The sequence below is a fragment of the Hylobates moloch genome, unplaced genomic scaffold (assembly GCF_009828535.3).
Source record: "Hylobates moloch isolate HMO894 unplaced genomic scaffold, HMol_V3 SCAFFOLD_18, whole genome shotgun sequence".
Taxonomy (NCBI): Eukaryota; Metazoa; Chordata; class Mammalia; order Primates; family Hylobatidae; genus Hylobates; species Hylobates moloch.
This window is the reverse complement of record NW_026652293.1, coordinates 16,647,892-16,671,350: the sequence shown is the minus strand read 5'-3', so window position 1 is coordinate 16,671,350 and position 23,459 is coordinate 16,647,892. Positions and strand designations below refer to the sequence as shown.

The 23,459-nt window shown below is 35.1% G+C and overlaps 1 protein-coding gene across 3 annotated transcripts in view; it reads right to left on the bottom strand.

Moving 5' to 3' along the window:
• The window catches only part of ZBTB41 (zinc finger and BTB domain containing 41), a 57,792-nt gene that overhangs the window by 30,578 nt on the left and 3,755 nt on the right, over window positions 1-23,459 (bottom strand). For all 3 annotated transcript variants that reach the window (XR_009210779.1, XM_032136867.2, XM_058430631.1), the window contains 5 exons: window positions 17,316-17,523; window positions 16,330-16,399; window positions 13,849-13,996; window positions 6,274-6,403; window positions 1,313-1,408 (listed from right to left, as the gene is read on the bottom strand). Coding sequence is in view for 2 of the 3 variants with exons in the window: in XM_032136867.2 (XP_031992758.1) it covers window positions 1,313-1,408; window positions 6,274-6,403; window positions 13,849-13,996; window positions 16,330-16,399; window positions 17,316-17,523 (652 nt within the window). In the remaining variant the exon portion in view is untranslated. The remainder of the gene's footprint in view (window positions 1-1,312; window positions 1,409-6,273; window positions 6,404-13,848; window positions 13,997-16,329; window positions 16,400-17,315; window positions 17,524-23,459) is intronic.

Here is a 23,459-nt window from a genome sequence, read left to right as displayed (position 1 = left end):
TGGTATGGTTTGGCTCTGTGTTCCCACCAAAATCTCATCTCAAATTGTAATCCCCACATATTGAAGGAGGGACCTGGTGACAGGTAACTGGATCATGGGGGCAGTTTCCCCATGCTGTTCTTGTAACAGTCAGTGAGTCCTCACAAGATCTGATGCTTTAAAAGTGTTCAGCAGCTGCCCCTACTCTTTCTCTTGCTTTGCCTAGGTAAGACATGCCTTGCTTGCACCTTCACATTCCTCCATGATTGTAAGTTTCCTGAGGCCTCCCCAGCCATGCGGAACTGTGAGTCAATTAAACCTTTTTTCTTTGTAAGTTACCCAGTCTCAGGTATGTCTTTATAGCAGTGTGAAAACAGACTAATAGAGCAAATAATTGAGAATCTGTCCTATTCTGGATAATTGTTATCAACTACAAACTGGTATTTAAGAATTTTCTATCTTTTATAAGAACTCAACTTTATGAAAATTACATTTTACTGCTTTTCTTCACACCAACAGAACAAAATGGGGCTCATTTTATAGTCACCCAAAGACAGTATAAAAGGCTTAGATTATTAAGATTAGTTTAACTTGAATTAATTTTATCTCCAGAGCCTCTCTCTATATATATATTCTAATGAAAGGAACAGCTTTCCCTTGCAAATTGCCAAAATAAGTGTTGATTTTACCAAGACCAACTGACTAGACTACCTCTAAAGGGGAAATATTCAATTTAAACTTAAAGCAAGATAAATAATATATGAAAGTGTATATACTAAAGCCTTATATATAACATTTTAATAAAAATTAAAATTGTACACACATTTCAGAAGTAGTTATATATTATTTATTTAGAAAAAAACTTTTCATAAACTGCAAATATGGTCAAGGATTCAACCACAAAAATAACTAAATAAGTTATAATCACTATTAATGCACAGAAGACTTTTGAAAATTGAGAATGGGGAGTTTTTTATTTTGTCTTACTTTCATATTAAAATATTCTTTGATAGTAAAGAGTGGAGAAATACACTAAGTTTAACTGAATTTTCATTCAGAGAAAAGTAATGAAAGAAATATTTAAATAATGCCTTAGTAAAGCCTTCTGCAAATTTGGTGTGAGAAAATATTTAATAATATTTTATACCACAGAATAAAAATAATAAAACGTTTAGTAAAAAAAACAAAAATCTATGCAGTAAAGTTTTTGCACAACTTTGCATATCATAAGGACTAAGAAATGTTTCAATCCAACAAAGTAATAAGAAAATAGAACTAAAATAGAGATATAATTCTATCTTGCTTAATAAAGGGAAAAAATGGTTTTACTTACCTATATGAACTTCCATGACGAAAACTTTGCCCACAAATACTACAAAGGTGAGGCTTTTCTCCACTATGGATTCTCAAATGTTCTTTCAAAGTAGTTCTGCGTTAAAATATGTATATTCAAAGATTTTTAAAATGCCAACGTATATAGTAAATAGATTTCTGGAAAACTTGCTAGAAAGGTATTCAAGCTAACTGATATTATGGCAATTCTCTCCCCTTTCTTAGAATAATGTTGTTCTTTTCTATTCTCACTAGTATACAAACATGCTTGTTATAACTCTCCTTAAAAACAAAAAATACTTCGGCCTCATTTGCCATTGGTTTGCTCAGAGATTTAATTACACAACTTAAGCAAACTTTCAAGAAGTATAATTTAAAAAATGTTCATTATGACACTGAATTAAGTTGATCTGAATTTTGATAGAGAGCGTTTAATAATATTTAAGTAATCCAGTTTATCAGTACTATTTCTTCCAAATATGTGCTTAGTATTTATTGAAAAAATGTTTTAAAGCAAAGAAAATGTCGTAGGTATTTCTAACTTCCAGGTGCTGATGTGAAAAAAGAACCTACATACAGAAAATAATTATCGCTATGCCTAGGTCTTCCAGCCCCACTGGCCCTGGATGGGCTACTATGAAACCATTACTCCTCAAAGTACATCACTAGCAATTCCTACGGTTCTAACCTTGAGCTTCTCCACATATCTAAAGTGCTGAGTAATAATGGACAAAGTTATTTTAAGGAGAAATAAAGCGAAAGGGAAATATGACTGACCTCTGCAGGCTTTTAGCTATCACTACTACAGTCATATACTGCATAATGACATTTCAATCAATGACAGACCACATAAACAATGTTGTCCCATAAGATTACAACGGAGCTACACAATTCCTATCACCTAGTGGCATCATAGCACAACACATTACTTACATGTTTGTGGTGATGCTGTTGTAGACAAACCTACTACACTGCCAATTATATATAAGCATAGCACATACAATTGTGTCCAGTACATAATTCTTGATAATGATAAGCGACTATGTTACTGGCATGTATTTACTATACTTTTTATCATTATTTAGAGTGTACTTCTTCTACTTACTAAAAAAAAAAAAAAAAGAAAGCTAACTGTAAAACAGCCTCAGGCAAGTCCTTCGAGAGGTATTCTCTAAGAAGGCATTGTTACCATAGGACATGACAGCTCTATGCATGTACTGCCCCTGAAGACCTTCCAGTGGGACAAGATGCGCAGGTGGAAGACAGTGATATTGATGATCCTGACCCTGTGTAGGCCTAGGCTAATGTTTGTGTTTGTGTCTTTTGTTTTTAACCAAAAAAAAGTTTAAAAAGTAAAACAAATAAAAAATTTAAAAATATAAAAGAGCTTACAGAAAACATCTATGCAGCTGTACAATGTGTGTTTTAAGCTAAGTGTTACTATAAATGAGTAAGAAAGTTGAAAAAAATCAAAAGTTTATAAAATAAAAATGTTACAGTAAGCTGCTGTTAATTTGAGGGAAAAAATTTTAATACATTTAGTGAAACCTAAATGTACAGTGTTTATAAAGTATACATTAGTGTACAGTAATGTCTGAGGCCTTCACATTCACTCACCACTCACTCACTGATTCCCCTAGAGAAACTTCTAGTCCTACAAGCTCTACTCATGGTCGGTAACCTACACAAATACATATATTCTTTTTTATATTTTATACCATTTTTACAGTACTTTTTCTATGCTTAAGTATGTTTAAATATATCAATACTTACCACTGTGTTACAATTATCTACAGTATTCAGTACATGCTACACAGGTTTGTAGCCTGGGAGCAATAGGCTGGCTAAACCACATAGCCTACATGTGTACTAGGCTATACCATCTAGGTTTGCATAAGTACACTCTATATTTGCGTGATGACAAAACTGCTTAACAATGCATTTCTCCAAACATAGCACTATCATTAAGCGGCGCATGACTGTACTTGGTTTTTATTTCAATCCCATACGTAGCAAGCTTAAAGGATGAATCTGAAATAAAAGTAGAGTTTTGCCAGTAGATGGTGCTCTTCTACAAGGCCCACCAATATGACAGTCTGTAGATACACCCAGCTTTGTGAAAAATATCTCTAAAGATATTCCCAGATCCCTACCTATTAAATAGTTGTAGTAAAAGATGGAAAGGTTATCTCTGGGATTCTTGTTTTGCCTTGTTTGCTTTTTCTTTTTACAGAAAGATCTTTAAGGGGAAAAATGAATGTATAATATATATAATAAACTTTATAATTTAACAATGTATAAACGTTTTCATATAGTGTACTGATTTTCCTATTTGACCATAATAGCTGCTATTTTAAGAAAATGGCACTTCTCATTTTTTAATTACAAAACTCTTATATACTGAAGAGTAAAAAATTTATAAGTACTGTTTAAAGAATAGTAAACACTTACATGCAGAATAAGAACATTACTAGTACCTTAGAATGTCTACCCCTACTCCTCCCTGATCTCATCCTCCTTACCACCCCCCTCAGAAATAGTATATATAGAGAGAGTAAAAAACTAAACAAGATGTCATATGCTTTTGAAAACCTGAGTAACAAGCACAAACCTAATGATATTGCCACTATTTAGATAAAGGGCCCAGAAGATAGTATGAACAGGATCTCCAGATCAGAGTCTAGCTCCTTCTGGCATGTCAGTAATTAATGTGATGAAAAGTACTGGAAAACAAGGGTTCACCATAGATGGAGTATCCGGCAGAGCTAGAATAGACCAGCTATTGAAAGTCTGGCAGAAATAGAGTCAAAGTAAGTAGGCTGCTCCACACATTTTCCTTCTAAGTTTACCATGACCTACCTCTAATTCTCATGGATAACTAAAAAAAAAAACACATTTCTATGAAATGAGTATCCTCAGTTAAATTAAAGAAAAGGGCATAAAGTATAAGAGTGGGAACCTCATTAGCACACAAAGGTACTAGACAGAGGCACAGTACAGATAAGAAATCAGACCTTTCTAACATTCTGTTCCCTAGTTAAAAGAAGATACATGCTAGCAGGGATGGTGGCAATAATCCCCATAATGTCTTGGGTCATACTACTAACGGTATGGTCTACCCATTACATATGCTGCACACCTGACATACTGGGATCTTCTCTCACCATCCTCCTGTGTTCTGTCTTTGCTTCTCTCCCATGTTACAACTATTTCCCTTGTCTTCCTCTTTATGAGTTTATTCCCTCATTTTGGTGGAGCACACCCTTCAGTAGCTTTATGAGAAAGAGTATATTAAAAGCTTATTTTTTGACACCATGAAAATATCTTTATTCTATCTTGAGATTTGATTGGTTAGTTTGAGAACAGAGCTCTAGGTTGGAGATTATTTTCGTTTAGAATTTTAAAGGCACTACTTTATGGTCCTACTTCTAGTGTTGATGTTGTTAAAAGTAAAAGTAGTTCTAATCAATGTATGTGACTTTTCTCCCTCTCTAGAAGCATAGAAAAGCTTCCCTTTGTTCCCCATGTCTGAAATATCATAGTGATGTACCTTGGTACAGGTCTGTTTTCATCTAAGCATATGATGTGTCATTTCTATCTGGCAAACTCAAACTTTTACCTTTCAGTTCTGGAAATCATCTTGAAGTATTTCAATGGTGATTTTTCTCCCTCTATTTTCTCTGTTCTTTCTAAAACTCCTATTATTCAGATGCTAGACTTGCCTGATCCTCTAATGTTCTAAGCCTTATTTTATATTGCTGGCTTTTGCTCTACTTTTTGTCGCTTAACCCTTCCATTGAGTCTATACTTTGGACATCATGCTTTGAATTTCTAAGAGCTCTAAATTATTCCTTGAGTGATCCTTTTATATATCATCCTATTCTCATTTAATGGATTCTGTATCTTCAACTGGGGCAAAAAAGTAATAATTGTTTACTTCTTCTGAAATTTTCTTCTTCCTTAATAATCTGTTTCCTTAATTTTTTTTTCTGTTTATCTGTGTGGAATCTGTTTTCTTTGTTAAAGGTTTTCCTCTTATGTATTGTGATCCTTGACTATCTGCTCTTGATTAAGTATGATAGGCTAAAAAGTTGATGAGAAGGGCAAAGGACATGGGGGGTCTTGATGACTCAGCCTTCACTGTAGGTGATCTGGGTGTACCACTCGTTAGGGAATATATTTGCCCTTAGGTTGCTCAGATTTTCAGGAAACAGACTTTGGATCTGCTGCCTGGAGAATAAAATCTAAAAGCCAAGATATTTGCAGAGATAAGGCCTAAGGATCACTGCTTTCAGCATGCAGAATATATCCCATCATGTAGCTACGTGGCATACTTTGGTCTAGCAATACTCTTGGGAGAGGGACAGGTGTCTAGTAGCAATGGCATGAGTAGATGGTGGAAGAGAATCCAATGACACTACTTATAAAACTTCTAAAGTTTTTAATCTAGTGCTCCTTGTTCTGCCTCTCCTTCAACCCAGTTCCGAGGTACCTAATACTGCCATTTCCTACACATTTATAGATTCTGTGATGTAAACTACATTCTCACATCTCTCCATTTCCACTTTGGCTTTTGTCTTTCTTAGATCTGCTAAGTCAATTACCACTGATCCATCTGTTTTATAGCTTCCAAACCTATGTCATTCGTGTTACATTTCTGTTCTCCCTATCTTTGTAGCTTATTCTTTTTAAAAAACAAACAAAAACCCTTAATCTAGTTTTAGTGGGGTTTCAGAAAGACATAAAATATGTACATTAAATCATCCATCTAAAACCTGAAAATCTTGAATCCATGTCATCTTCCATAACATTTGTGTAATTCCTTTTTTCCTTATATTTCAAACTAAAGCACAATTCATGCATTTTGTGTCTTATGTTACCCTAACTCTTATAAAGCATATTCATTGATTATTTCTACATAATAGTACTAGGATTTTTGAGGGTGTGCAGATAATTCTTCACCTTTCTCGTACTGATTTTCCACAGATAAAGCAAGTCCATTTTCTCTTTCCACCATGAGTACATTCTATATGACGTTTCAAATTTCCAGTGTCATTAAACTGGCGACCACATATATCACATGGAAAAGGACCTAAAAAGGAAAAAAAAAAGTGTGCATTTAAAGTTTAAAGAGGAGATACTAAGGTAAATTTAATAGGTATGCTGTAAGTTCATGCCTATCCTATTGGTGCATATGTCATAACACACTGCAATTTCTCTTCTAGGCTATTTATTCCTAGAATAACATTTCTATATCCCTACAACCAAGTATAGGGCTCAGCATCTAACAGACAGTATGAATGCTGAACAAACTAATGAGTTAACAAATTGAAATGGCCAATTCCTGGTTTGAAATCAGACTGGAACAAAGTAGAAATGGCTGCATACTAAAGTTTTTGGGAAAGCGGGTAATAAAAAACTTTGGAAGAACGAATGGAGGACTTAAGAGAGTTATAGTTTGGAAATATTTCTATTTGTTGGTATAAAATTAAGCCCAGGCCTCTCATAGTAATACTGACATTAGTTGGATTCTGAATTTCACTATGATTTTACCAAATAAAAAACTGGAGACAAGACAGTGTTCTACTGACTGACAAAATATAAGAAAGACAAAGAATGCGTAAAAAAGTTTAGTAAATACAGCTCAAGGAAGCTATATATTTGCAAGAAGATGTCTCAGTATATGGAAGGACAAACTGAAGAAAGAATTCTAATGAATTAATCATAATAGCACAATGGAAAGAAAATAGAATTAAGACACTGAAATTCAGAAACATAACTATAAGCAAAATTGCTTGGTAGCCACAGTAGCTCTGGGTAAATTTCAATGTGTTTTACACATTAGAAATGAGAGATGACCTCAGAATGTACATTGTATTAAGTATCTTTAATGTATTCTCATTTAAAATCTCTAATATTTCATTTTGCATGTGATCTAAATATTTTACTCATTTATTAACTCAATCAACAAGTATTTATTGATTCTTAATTCACATCAAGCACTGTGTTAAGTATTATAAAAAATCTCCCCACCTCCTCTGAACCAAAAAAAGGCTCTAAGAAATTGAGAAAAGGATTTGCATAGCTGAAAAAAAAAAAAAGGTGAAGTAAATACAAGTGCCAAAATAAGGTTATTATGCAAAATGTGTGGTTAGTCAAAGAATGAAACATCTACTAGTAAAACTTTTTATAAAATATGACTATATGTATAGCTGGAGGCTTCAGCTGAGCAAAGGAAGAAATGAAGCATTCTCTTTAATGTTCAGTTACTTATCAGGATTCTTCAAAGAAAATAACAACTACATTTTTTTCCTATACTGGATATCCAGTTTTGCATGCAGCTAAACCTATTTAAACAACCTCCTGGGCTTGAGCAATCCTTCCACTTCAGCCTCCCCTCTTTTATTTATTTATTTATTTTTATAGACGGCATCTCACTAGGTTGCCCAGGTTGGTCTCGAACTCCTGGGCTCAAGTGATCCTCCCACCTCTGTCTCCCAAAGTGCTGGGATTACAGACATGAGTCACCATGCTGGACCAAGATCTGACTTTTAAAAGCCAAACTACAACTTTTACACATATATATTCATATATATTAAAAATTCTTCTCCTTTAACTGTTCAGATTGCATTACATACGTATCTTTCCCTCTGATTTAACAGAATATATATTCCTAATGTAGACAGTATGAGTACTGCTTTGAATAATCTAAAGCAGTCGTTATCAAAATGTGATATCTAGACCATTTGCACCAGCACTACCTGGGAACTTGTACAAATTGCAAATTGTACAAGTTGCAAATGCAAATACAAATTTGGGGCCATACTCCAGACCTATCTCAGTCAGACACTCTGGGAAATCCATTTTAACAAGGTCTCCAGGTGCTTGTGATATATACCAAATTGCATGAAGCACTTATCTGAAGTATACAGTGATTCAAGGGAACAGAAGCATAGAGATGGAATGCAAAAGAAGCTCTCTCTGTATATATATAATATTGCTTTGAGTATTTTATATATGCATGCATACATATATATGTATACATATGTACACGCACACAAACACAGAAAATACTCATAACAATACTCTATTTGGTTTATTAATAATAGTGGCCAAAAATGCAAAGCTACTATGTCACAAGCCATATTTCTCAAAGGTCTTGGAAAGACTGAAAATTATAATACTAGAAATGACAACATATTCAGAGAAAGAGAATGAAAACTATGCCTGGCTCTACATTTGGCACTTAATACAGTACCTCATTTAATCCTCACAACAGTATCTAAGAAGTACGTATTAACTTCATTTTAACAAATGAGGAAGCTGGAAGTCTGAGAGGCTCTTCCAGATCACATAGTAAGTGGCTAAGTCAGAGTCAGAAAACAAGGCTGGCTAGAAAGTCTTCTACTTCCACTTCTACATCATGCCACACCTATTAAACTTTTTCTTCTAGTAAACGTCAACCTAACCCAGTAAATGTCAACTCTTATTAAAAATCATACAAATTACCTAATCAGTTGTAAAATATTTGTGTGTATACAGTACTAAAATGTAATGATTGTGCCGGGTGTGGTGGCTCACGCCTGTAATCCCAGCACTTTGGGAGGCTGAGGCGGGTGGATCACGAGGTCAGGAGATCGAGACCATCCTGGCTAACACAGTGAAACCCTGTCTCTACTAAAAATACAAAAAATTAGCTGGGCATGATGGCAGGTGCCTGTAGTCCCAGCTACTCAGGAGGCTGAGGCAGGAGAATGGCGCGAACCCGGGAGATGGAGCTTGCAGTGAGTCGAGATCGCGCCACTGCACTCCAGCATGGGCGACAGAGCAAGACTCCATCTCAAAAAAAAATTAATAATAATAATGATGTATTTACTAGTTAGATTACCTATTGCACCGTAATTTAATTTGGCAGAAATAGTATCCCCAGATCCTAACACAGAGCTGATCATACAGTTAGCAGTTGTTCCAAAAATATTTACTATTTTGAATGTTGAATGTACTTTCCTTGTATATTTTCCGCCATGAACATTAGATAGCAGGGTAGCTAAGCCTTACTGCCTAACATTTCTGGAACACCTCTCATTATTGGTAGCTGCAGCATGACAGAAGAATCTCTTAACAAGTCATAAAAATCTTCCAGTTCAACCACTTCTAAAGAATGGCCTCTTCACCAACTCTAAGAGTTAGTAAGGTAAGTTCAGCATATGCCTGTATACTTGTATAATTTCACTGATGAGAAAGTAACTATTGTGTAAAGACAAGTTACTTTAGTTTGTAAGTTCCAACACTTAAAAACTTATTATAGTTCCCTCTGATGTTTCTACAAGGTGGGACCAAAAAGATTACCTAAAATTTTCATGTCAAAAAGAAAGAAGTGCACCAATTCTCCAATAAAAACTACTTTTTCTGGAACTAAACTCTAAAGAAATTTCTCCCATGAAACAGAATCATGAACATGTCAGCTACAGTGTGGTAACTATAAAAACTGTTTCTACATGATGGCTTCTTAGAAGTGCTGAAACTGAATACTATGAAAGAACAACTTAGTAAAGGCAATTTGGAGAGATTAAGCTTCAGGTAAATAATCTTCCAGCATATACTAGTCTTATATACTAGACTCACAAAGAGTAAGAATCCCTTGTTGCACAATAGTGCCTTGAAAGTATTTGAAGACAGCTGCTCTTCCTTTCCCAGACAAAAAATTTCAAGGACCGTGTTTTTCACATGATATGATTTCAAGACTCTACATCACCAAAATTACCCATCTCTAAAAAATATATTTGTCAATATCCATCTTAAATGTGGTATACAGAAATGAATGCAATTTTCCAGATAAATTCAAAATCAGACTATTATTTCCCTAATTCTGAAAAATACACTTTTATTAATATAGTTTAAAACTACATTCGTTTTGTAAATCATATCACATTATTGGTTCACAGTGTCCAAAAAGCCTCTGCCTTTAAGATCATCTGTAAAGTGAGTAGTTTGGATGATAAACTATTTTATAGTTCTTAAAGACTTCATGACTAAAAGATCACTTCCTTAAGTTTACAACTATTTATTTATTTATTTATTTATTTATTTATATTTTTGAGACAGAATTTCGCTCTTGTTGCCCAGGCTGGAGTGCAATAGCGCGATCTCAGCTCACCACAACCTCCGCCTCTTGGGTTCAAGCGATTCTCCTGCCTCAGCCTCCTGAGTAGCTGGGATTACAGGCGTCCGCCACCACGCCCAGCTAATTTTGTATTTTCAGTAGAGTCAAGGTTTCTCCATGTTGGTCAGGCTCGTCTAGAACTCCCGACCTCAGGTGATCTGCCAGCTTTGGCCTCCCAAAGTGCTGGCATTACAGGCTTGAGTCACTGCATGCAGCCTAACTTTGTATTTATTCTTAATTAATTTTAACTTAATTTGTTTTGACCTATTGTACAGCATACAGATTTTTTAAATATGTTTATTTTCTAGTATATTAAATACCCTTGATAGCTTTATGACATCTATAAATTTCATAAACAATGAAGTGTATATTTTTATCTAAGTTGTTAACAAAAGTAATGAATTGAACATGGAGAGGACCTCTACCTGTAATGACAAAATTCATTAGTGGGATTAACAATCATAAATTTACCAAAGTATACCACCATCTAGACCACAACTCTCCACCTTGGCCATAAGCATTAGGGAGGTAATTCATTAAATACTATAGCGCATTCCAAATATACTAATTTTATTCTACTCCTTGAAAAATTATCTTTTTCCAAAACAAGAATGTCTCATCCTAAGCACTCACAAACCTATGCAACATCAACTACGAATAAATGCACAGTTTATGCCCACTGGTACATTTGTCACCAAAAAAACGAACCAAAAAGCCCCCCAACACACACAAAAAAACACATTTACACATCTCCAAGAACTGTAACATATACAGTACTCCTTTCAATTTATATGACTCTCTTTGCCTAAGCCAATACTCAAGGTTCACCAAGGGGTAGTTCAACAATCCCCCAAAATGAAATATTTAGGTATAAATCTAACAACATAGGTACAAGATCTATATGAGAAAACTACAAAACTCAGATGAAAGAAATCAAAGAAAAACTAAATAAATGAAGAGATATCCCATGTTCATGGAAAGAAAGACTCAACTTCACAACATGATCTATACGTTCAATGCAATCCCAATCAAAATCCCAGAAAGTCATTTTGTGGATATCAACAAACTGATTCTAAAGTTTAATACGGAAAGGCAAAAGATCCAGAAAAGCCAGCACAACACTGAAGGAGAAAAATAAGGTTGGAGGGCTGACATTACTTGACTTTAAAACTTACTATAAACTTACAGTAATCAAGACAGTGTAGTATTGGCAAAAATAAAAGATAAAAAAATAGACCAACAGAACAGAATACAGAGCCCAGAAACAGACCTACATAAATACGGTCAACTAATCTTCCACAAAGAAGCAAAGCCAATACAATATAGTAAAGATAGTCTTTTTAAGAAATGGTCCTAGTACAAATGGATATCCACAGACAAAAAAAATAATAAATCTAGACACAGACCTTACATCCTTTGCAAAAGTGAACTCAAAATGAATCACAAAACTGTAGATGACCTTAGGTTTGGCAATGACTTTGCACAATCCATGAAAGAAACAATAAATAAATTGGACTTAATTAAAATTTTCCTCCATCACAGAAACTGTCAAGTTGATGAAAAGTCACAGATTGAAAGGAAATACTTGAAAAGAAATGTCTGATAAGTGTTATCCAAAATATACAAAGAACTCTCAAAACTCAACAATAAGTAAGCAACTTGATTAAAAAATGGGCCAGCCAGGCGTGGTGGCTCACGCCTGTAATCCCAGCACTTTGAGAGGCCGAGGAGGGTGAGTCACCTGAGGTCAGGAGTTCGAGACCAGCCTGGGTAACCTGGTGAAACCCCGTCTCTATTAAAAATACAAAACACTTAGCTGGGCGTGGTGGCGGGCACCTGTAATCCCAGCTACTCCGGATGCTGAGGCAGGAGAATCACTTGAACCTGGGAGGCAGAGGTTTCAGTAAGCCAAGATTGCACCATTACACTCCAGCCTGGGTGACAGAGCGAGACTCTGTCACCAAAAAAAAAAAAAAAAAATTGGGCCAAAGACCTAACAGACACCACACCAAAGAAGATATATAGATGGTAAATAAACATAGGAAAAGATGCTCCACATTATATGCATCAGGAAAATGCAAATTAATGCAATGAGATACCACTACAAACCTATTACAATGGCCAAAATTTGGAACACAGAAAACACCAAATGCTGACAAGAACATGAAGTGACAGACATTCTCATGGGAATGCAAAATGATACAGCTACTTTGGAAGACAATTTGACAGTTTCTTACAAACTAATTATACTCTTAACCATCTGATCCAGCCCCTTTTCTCCTAGGTATTTAACCAAAGGAATTGAAAACCTAAGTCTACATAAAAGCCTACACAAAGATGTTTATAGCAATTTTATTTATAATTGCCAAAACTTGGAAGCAACCAAGATATCCTTCAGTGAGTGAATGGATAAACTGTGGTATAACCAGACAATGGAATAAAGTCCTCCCTAGGTATCCATGAGAGACTGGTTCCAGGATGGCCCAGGATACCAAAATCCATGGATGCTCCAGTCCGTTATCTAAGGTGGTGTAGTATTTACATGGAAACTATGCACATCCTCCCATATACTTTAAATCATCTCTTGATTACTTAATACTAATACAATGGAAATGTGACATAAATCATTGTTATACTATATTTTAAAATGTGTATTATTTTTTATTGTTGTATTGTTATGTTTTTTTTTTTTTTAATATCTCTGATCCATAGTTGGTTGAATCCACAGACATGGCACTCATAGATATGGAGGGCCAATTATATCATTTAGCACTATACTAAGTGGAAGAAGGCAACCTGAAAAGGCAACACAGTATATGATTCCAACCATATGACATTCTGGAAAAGGTAAAACTATGGAGACAGTAAAAAGATCATCAAATAGTAGATGAGGTATCTAAAAAAAATGAACCAACAAACAAAGTACAAAGGTCAGTGGTTGCCAGGGGTTGGTGTGGGAGACAGATGGAGAAGCACAGGGAAATTTCGGGGCAGTGAAACTATTCTATATGACACTATAATGATACATGTCATTACAGATTTGTCTAAAACAACAGAAAATACAATACTAAGCATGAACCCTAGTCTAAACTAGAGTCTTTGGGAGACTATGATGTGTCAGTGTAGGTTCTTCGATTATAACAAACGTACCACTCTGGTGAAGAACTGCTGATAATGGGGGAGGCTGTGCATATGTGGAGGCAGAGGGTATATGGGAACTATCTATTCCTTCCTCTCAATTTTGCTGTGAACCTAAAACCACTCTTAAAAAGTCTTTTAGAAGAAAAAGAGTAATTTGGCTATAGAAGGCTCATCCAGCATGATGTGATAATTAAAATTGTCATGGCTGCCTTAAGAAAAAGTAACTTGCTTACCCAGATGGAACTTTTCTTGATGCTTTAACCGAGCAAATCGTGATTTAAAATGTTCTTCACAATAAGTACACTTAAACGGTTTATCTTGAGAATGTAGAATCATATGTTCCTCCAAGTGTGGTCTTCGAGTAAAAGATTTCTTACAAATCTAAATTAAAATGCAAACAAAATGTTAAGAGGACCTGAATTAAAAATTGTAATACTAAGCTTGTAATGAGAAAAAAAAACATATAAATTCAATAAAGAGACTTTTCTCCCAACAGAAAACTTACAAAAAGTAAAACTAAATTCTGATTGTGCAGAAAAAAATGCTCTAGAGGAAGTAAGGAATGATTTCAAATTAGTACTAAAGGTAGCTGAATTTCAACTCTTTACATTTCTAGTAGGGATATAGAATAATCATACTATCTTAATTCTAGTCAGAATTTCTAAATCCATGAAATATATTATTTTTTAGTCACTTATGTCAGGAATAAAAGGTTTTTTCAGTGTTGCCATATATTTGAATAAGAATCTGAATAAGAAGCCACAGAAAAATTATTTTAAAATGTATCTCTTGAAGTGGTCAGTCTTTAAAAATTTGACATTCATCAGGTTTTTTAAAAGAGAGGTAGGCTGCTATAGTAACAGCACCAACAATAATGACATAACACATACTATATATACCAAGCACAATGCTAAGTAATTCATGGATTATTTTTCTTGATTCTCACAATAATCCTGTGAGATCGATGCAATTGGCATTATTGACGTTTTATAGCCAAGGATGATGAAACTTAGTAAGGGGAAGATACTATCTTATGCAGACTCAAATACTGTAATTAATAATTAACTTCAATTTCCAGAAGCTGAAATCAGAGAAATTGTGAGAATTTTGCTGTATATATAAATGGAATCTCGGACTAAAGAAGGCAAAAGTAACAGCTAGGGACGCCTTTAAAAAAGATTCACCTAGGCTGGGCACAGCAGCTCACACCCGTAATCAGGGGAAGCACTTTGGGAGGCCGAGACGGGTGGATCACTTGGGGTCAGAAGTTTAAGATCAGCCTGGCCAACATGGTGAAACCCCATCACTACTAAAAATACAAAAATTAGCTGGGCATGGTGGTGTGCACCTGTAGTCCCAGCTACTCGGGAGGCTGAGGCACAAGAATCACTTGAACCCAGGAGGAGGAGGTTGCAGCGAACCAAGATTATGCCACTGCACTCCAGCCTGGGTGACAAAGCGAGACTCCATCTCAAAAAAAAAAAAAAAGATAAATGTAAATACTGAAAAAATACTTAGAGGTACTGTAGAATAAAGATGTCCATAAGTACGATGGTACTCCTCCTGTTAAAAAATGGAATCTAATTCCCTTCTCTTTAAATCTACCCAGGTTGGAGTGATTTGTTTGGCCAACAAAATGTGGTAGAAGTGATTTTCAGAGACTTCTGAGGCTATGCCATAAAGTCTAATAGTTTTTATCTAGGTTTCTTGGAACACATAATCACTCTCGGAACTTAGCTGCTATGCTAGAAAGAAGCTCAAGAAGCCTCAAAAAAAGACCAAAGTAAAGAAGAACTAAGGTTCCTGGTAAACAGTCCTTGCTGAGATTCTCGTCAGAACGAACACCAAGTTACCTGTCACATGGGTGGGCCACTTTGTTTTTTTTGTTTGAGATGGAGTCTGGCTGTGTCGCCCAGGCTGGAGTGCAGTAGTGTGATCTTGGCTCACTGCAACCTCCGCCTCCCAAGTTCAAGTGATTCTCTTGCCTCAGTCTCCTGAGCAACTGGGATTACAGGCATGTGCCACCATGCCCGGCTAATTTTTTTTTATTTTTAGTAGAGATGGGGTTTTGCCATGTTGGCCAGATTGGTCTCGAACTCCTGACCTCAGGTGATCCACTCACCTGGGCCTCCCAAAGTGCTGGGATTACAGGCATGAGCCACCATACCCGGCCTTGAGTGAGCCACTTTGGAAGTGTTCCCAGACCAGACCAGACCATGCACTAGTTGAAAACAGCTGAGTGACTTCAGCTGACAACAAGCAGAACAGAAGAATTAACCTAGCAAATCCCTGCCCCAAATTTGGATTCCTAACACACAAGAGGGTGAGACATATCAAAATATTTATTTAAGGCCACTAAGTTTTGAGACAGTTTATTATGTTAACACCACATACCCAGAAATGGGGGAGAAAGTCTAACATTTTATACTCTGTGCAACAGTAATGTCACAGTTTATATACATAATCATAAATACATGGTATGGTGATTACGATGAAAATAAAAACTAGGATTTCCACTTTTTAGGTCCATCATCTAAAAACTAACCTATACCAGGCTTAATTTACAAAATATATTAGAATAATTTTATATAAAAGGAAAATTCTAAAAGTGAGATAAGCTAAGTCACATTACTTTAAAACCTAATTACTTCACTTCCCCAAAAGACATTGCTTTTACTTTAGTTTTCTAATTTGTTTTAATTAAAAACTCTTACATCACATTTCCAACTTTCACTCTTAGTCTTCTTAATGGAAATAAATTCTTGTGCATTTTCAGGATGAAATCTATCAGAGGAAAAGAAAAAGATTATTAGGAAAAGGTTATATTAGTTAAATCAATATTCCATGTGAATATGTTGACAGTAATTACCAGGATCAAGTACCGATTCCTTTCATAATGAGACAAGTAGGCATAGATGAGCTCTTTAAGGAGGTATCATTATCATTTTAATAAATATATATGTATACCTAAGTTTATGCAGAAAAATCAAATAAAAGTATAATCATCTTTTAAATACATTCAGGAACCTAGCTCTTTATAGATAAACTTCAAGGTAATATACCTGATTTTTTTTAGTCCAGATTTCAGGAAAATTTAATTTTTAGAGTTAAATATATACTACTCTATTAAATATTATTTATCTCACAAACTGTTACACATTAAAGACAATGTTGAGTATAAGAATAAATTTATTGACCAGGCATGGTGGCTCACACCTGTAATCCCAGCACTTCGGGAGGTCAAGGCGGGCAGATCACTTGAGCCTAGGAGTTTCAGACCAGCCTGGGCAATATAGCGAAACCCAGTCTCTACAAAAAATACAAAAATTAGCTGGGCATGGTGTGCACCTGTAGTTCCAGCTACTCAGGAGGCTGAAATGGGAGGATTGATTGAACCCAGGAGGTAGAGGTTGCAGTGAGCTGAGATTGTACCACTGCACTCCAGCCTGGGTGACACAATGAAGCCCTAACTCAAAAAAAAAAAAAAGAGAGAGCAATTTATCAGAGTATAAAAACCACATATTTCTGAAGACAGACTTGCCAAAACCCAAGAAAGAAAACAGGATAATCAAAATACTGTATCTCAATGAATCTCCAATGAAAGAATTGGAGATAAGCACTTTATAGATGTTCTTAGCTTTCCACATATTTAAATTAAAAGGCACAATAAAGTATACTATGGAAGCAAGATAATACTTGCCTCTTAACGTGCTTGGCTAAAGTCTTCTTGCTGGCATGAAGTTTATTACAATAAGGGCACTTGTGCTCCTTCTTATGAAATTCTGTTTCATTACTGTGCTTCTTTCTGTGAACAGTTAGGTTAGACTTTGTTGAATAGCGCTGGTGACAAATATCACACTCAAAGGGCTTCTCACCTGTGTGAACACGGGTGTGGCTCTCATATTTTCCTATAAAAAAAGAAAAATTAAAATTAAATTTAGTACATTTGCTATACTGTGATTGGAATTTGAGAGTGGAATAAAATCTCATGGTTTGGCAAACTTATATACACACCCAAATGCACACACAAAACTAGAAAAAAGTTTACATAAATTTCTACCTCTGATAAACCTAATGAATTACTATTTTGGGCTTACTGTTCAAAGCATACTTTTCCTCAAAAACTTGAGTCATTAAAAAAAATTATTCATGATCACACATTTTAAAAATTAAGAGGTTTGATACATTTTCTGAAAACTGTTGGCAAATTCTCTGAACCTTAAATTTTTAAATGTATTTTTGAACTTAAAATTAACTTTTAGCAAAAGATCAATTTATCATTTAAGATTTATTATGTCATATTTTCAGTATCTCTGTGGGTCCATACACCTGGATATGGATACTGGCTCGCTAAATAGAGGGTTACGTGATCTTGGACAAGTAACCTCTATATGCCTCAAATCTTCCTCATCTGAAAAACTGCGATAATAACAGAATTTACCTAATAGGACTGTTGTAATAATAAACAAATTCATACACATAACACACAACAGTGTCGAACACATAAGTTATCAATTACTGTTGTCTATTATTATTACTGGGTAATCTGTGTACTGTGAATGTGCACATCTAGTAATTTGAATTAGAAATTTTGAAATATATTTCCAAGCAAAAGACAATAAAAATAGGAAAAAAAATCAACATGAAAGGTAACTCTTAATTAAAAACTTAGCTTTGCTCTCTCCTGAAAAATAAATGTATAAATACATTTTTCTTCGGGTAAAAACTAATGTGAAAGTATAGCATTTCAGCCATATACTTTAAAAAGGATACATCCTATGTATAACATGAAAATTATGAAAAATCCAAAATATTCCAAGGCCACTGAGGAAAGATATAATCATATTTATGTGTCTACCCAATAAAATAAAATAAATTCACTAATTTAGCAAATATATCTATATACAACTGATTTTATTAAGCCAGTAATATTATATTTTCTAAAAAATAATTATATTACACTTATCACAATAAAAAAACTGAGGAAAGGAAACCAATGTATTTCCTTAAGGTAAGGGGAAGGATGTTAATCACAAGCAAAGAAAACAGAAGTATAATGAAAAATTAGGTATTTAGGTGTAGAACATAGTAATGGTATATGCATATCTGATATGCATATAGTCAGAAAACTCAGTCAATATTTAGGCATCTCCTAAATTAGCTGCGCGATTTTAATCAAGCTAATAATTTAACCTCTCTTTACTTGAGTTAGTAACACTTCATGGGGTTGTGAGAAGTAAATATGTTAACAAATACACACAACAACACTTAAAACATCCTGGCACAGCCAGACACAGTGGCTTATGCCTGTAATCTCAGCACTTTGGGAGGCCGAGGTGGGAGAACACTTGAGGTCATGAGTTTGAGACCAGCCTGGCCAGCATGGCAAAACCCCAACTCTACAAAAAAAAAAAAAAAAAAAATCCCAGCACATGGTAAGCACTAATAAATATTAACTGTCATCATTATTACCATACGGGTTACTAGTCATAATATGGACATGTAGGTATACCTCAAATATAAACATGGATACATCTGATTTATGAATATCTGTTATAACAAATCAAACTAGGGTTTCAGCTCTCTGATAACGCTGGATACACTTGGTTCTTTCCCCTTGACACTGCTAAAATTGCTTAGTATCTCAGTTCCCTCTCTGCTACTGCCAGAGTATACTCAACCATTTACACATACATGTACACATCCTACCACCACCATCTCCCCCGCTGTGTTCAAGGAATCAGATCAAATACTGGGAAAAGACAGAGGTCACTATATGGGTTTTTTTTTTTAAGTATTCCTTTATTGTGAAAGTTTTCACATTTCAGTTTTAACTCACCTTTTAAATTATGTAAATAATCATACTGATATTTAAAAAACTGTAAACAAATCAAAAGTATACCGTCTGATTTTTTAATAACTAAACTTGTAAGTGATTTTTCGAACAGGTCCATTTTTAACTGGGGACTGACTATGCATGTTTAGCACAGATTCTCAAGATTGAGAGACAACTTATTAACCTCCTAATGCTTAAATCTTCTCATTTTTATTTCTTTTGTTGTTGTTGTTGTTGTTGTTGTTGACACGGAGTTTTGCTCTTGGTGTCCACGCTGGAGTGCACTGGCGCGATCTTGGCTCACTGCAACCTCTGTCTCCCGGGTTCAAGCTATTCTCCTGTCAGCCTCCTGAGTAGCAGGGATTACAGGCACATGCTACACACCCAGCTAATTTTTTGTATTTTTCATAGAGACAGGGTTTCATCATATTGGTCAGGCTGGTCTCGAACTCCTGACCTCAAGTGATCCGCCCACCTCGGCCTCTCAAAGTGCTGGGATTACAAGCAGGAGAAACTGCGCCCGGCCCTCATTTTTATTTCTAACAAAAGTAGCAGCATAATAAAAATCTTAAAGTATGAAAAATTTTTCAACAAATCATTTACTTGCTATGAAAATGTCTTTGCTGAAAAGATGTTAAATTAACAATCAGCAGCATTTCCCCTCTATTTAAAATTGAGAATTTCTTCTATGCATGCAAATAAAAATTAAGTTACTTATAGCTAAATACTGAAGTCATTGAAATGGCAGTTAAATCAAAAACTAAAATCACTTTGACTAGTAAGCTTCCATTACCCTACAGACCAGGAGAGATAAAGATTTAAGCAAGAAAAAAAAGAAGAAGAAGAAAGAAGAAGAAAGAAGGAAGAAGGAAGAAGGAAGAAGAAGAAGAAGAAGAAGAAGGAGGAGGAGGAGGAGGAGGAGGAGGAGGAGGAGGAGGAGGAGGAGAAGGAGAAGGAGAAGGAGAAGGAGAAGGAGAAGAAGAAGAAGAAGAAGAAGGGGAAGAAGAAGAAGAAGAGGAAGAAGAAAGTTTGGGAGTTTAAACTGAAGTAGCCAAATTTAGATAAATCTCATGATTTTTTAAAAAAACATTTCAAATAAATTCAGCAAAATCAAGCAGACCAATGATAATACAGAAATTTGAGTAAAATAATTTTTTAGTTATTAATTCAAATTTTATGCACATAGGCTTTGCATGTCCTGTTATCGCCATGGATTTGAATTTCTGAACAAGAACAGGAGAGACAACTTTTGAGGGAATGCTGGACCCAGAAGAGCCAGGTAGATCTCTAGAGACTAGTGGGAAAATATATGTTAATCTTCAATTTTCATGTTTAAATAATTTGGTAGGGTTTTTTCTTTGTTTTTTTTTTGTTTTTTTGTTTTTTTGTTTTTTGCCAGGGGGAGGGCACTCCTTAGCACAAACAGTAAACATCTACAACTGTTTCTCTACTTTTATGGAGTGGGGCATTCAATAATAATGTATAAATCAAAATGTTCACTTCAAACTTAACAAAGTTTCAATTTAAAAAACAGTATTCCTTCACAGAATATTAAACTACACCCAAGCATTCCTGATCCTGAACAGAAAATACATAACATTTTATAACATAAGAAATTTTATCCACAGCATTTTTCTGAACTGAATCCCAATATGAATCATGTCTCAAATCAGAAGTCATAAATTAAAGATATTTTCACATGAACAAATTTGACCTTACACAGAATTTATTCCCACATGGGTCATATAAAATTGCCAATGTTAGATTTTGTATGCAGTTTTTACAAAGAGAAATATCACCAGATGAGTTCATTATATATCTGATATTGCTACATCTTAAAATGTACCTTGAAATATTCATATGAGTTACTCTAAAGAATATGTAATTAAAATACTTAGCCTTAGAGAGTTGTGCCATGTTATAACCCTTTTCTATTAAGAACTAAGTGGAATATCTGCAGGATGGACTAGTCACATTTGTTTTTAAGGTATAAAACATGTTCTACCTCTAGAAGAGATTGTGAATTTAATCTAAGGAAAGATTTTAGTTCTCTGTGGAAACAATAAAAAAGATGAATTATCCAAATTTTCTCTCTCACCCCATCTGTCATCTCCCTATTTTTGCCTGTTTATCCACTAGGTTTTTGGTATAAGGGGAAAGGTCAAAGGACTGTTATTTGCATGATAATTTGCTGAGAAGAAGACAGCCGGTAGCCTAAGGAAAAATGTAACTGGAAGAAAGGATAAAAGATGCAAAGTAATGGAATCAAATTAGTAGACTACATATTGTGGAACTAATGGTTCCAGCAGAAGGTCTCAAAGCTTATGCATCTCTCATAAACCCACCCCAAAGAAGCCAAGTTAGAAGCTTAAAGAAGGCTAATTGGCTTCTTACAAGCCCAAAGTCAAGCCAGATACCAACTTTTCAACTTAGTTCAAATAAACAAGTGCTTACTAAAAATTTGTTTGAAATGACCTGAGATGTTACAAAGAATACTAGCCAAGAGTAAGATACATAACCCCCAGGCTCACAATCTAAGACAGATAAATACCCCAAAATCTGGGTGGCATTTTAAAATTCTACAAAAGGAATGTGGATGATATGAGAATAATGGGAAGGTGGCACACGAACTCCTGTGTTGTTATTTTTTTAAATAAACTGTACTTCTAATAATAAAGATGGTAAGAGAGGACACTTAAGACACATGGATCTTCTGCTACATATTCTTTTCATTCTACCCATCACCAGTCCACTTAGTCTACATTCAGTGTATTATAACTCTTTGCTTTACTCTCATTCTACATCCCACTCCCAACGCCACTCATCTTCCAAGTCTAAGCTACATTATCATTCTGGTTCTTTGTTATATGCTCCTTCTTGTCTCCCTGACTCTTTTTTCATCCCTTTTTCCAATTTCCTTCTCCACACTGAAGCCACCATGATCTTTCTAAAATTCTTATAGGCCATGGTTTCCTTTGTAAAATTCTTTTCAACAGTCCCTATCACCTACTGAATAAAGTCCAGTCTAGTTAAATTAGATTGTCCAGAGTATACGCCTCTATAGAGCATACAAGACATACAAAATCTGACCACCACTTTCTTGCCCACCTTCATCTCCTGTTATTTTCACTATGCCTCCCTGACCACCTTGAAACCACTCACACTTGAGCAATTTCCAGAATACAACATACCTCAATGCCTTTGCACATGCTGGTCCTTCTGTCTTGTAAACTGTTCCCTATTCTTTGAGTCTCAACTCAAATACTACCTGCTCTGAGACACTTCTCCTGATTTCCTTAGTCTTCTATACTTATCCTGATAAAATTATCTTTATTGTAACATGATTGTGTTTTTTCATGTACCCATTAAACTCTAAGGTACTTGATGACAGAGAATATATCATTTCATATTTGTTTAATAATGTTTGGCAGCTTAGAGACAATAAATATGCTAGAACACCTACATTTTGTGCAATATTTTAAGTGATTCCCTAGAATTACCCCATTTAATCTTCATAATAACCTTTCCCTATCCCATGAGAAGGTACTATTAGCATCACATTAGCATCATCTCACTTTACTTATGAGGAAACAAAAACACAGACAGGTTAAGTAACTCACCCAAGAACAGGATTCCAAAAAACCCAAGCAGTCTTATATTACTATAACTCAGGCTTTTTAACTAGCGATATATGAATAAGATATAGATAGACATAGATATCGATATACTAAGGTAATAGAGGTGAGAAACTACCGGTGAAAAGCAAGCAGCAGGGCTAAACAAAAGAGAGGAATGGGTAAAAGAGTGGCATAATGTAAAATACATTCAGAAAGGTCAGTTGGAAATAAACCTACAGTGTGACCTATTGATTCCCACAATTATCTGGGCTGAACTTGGAAAAAAAGGAAGGGGAAGGGGAAGGGGACAAGAGGGAGAGAGGGAGGGAGGGAGGGAGGGAAGGAGGAAGGAAGGAAGGAAGGAAGGAAGGAAGGAAGGAAGGAAGGAAGG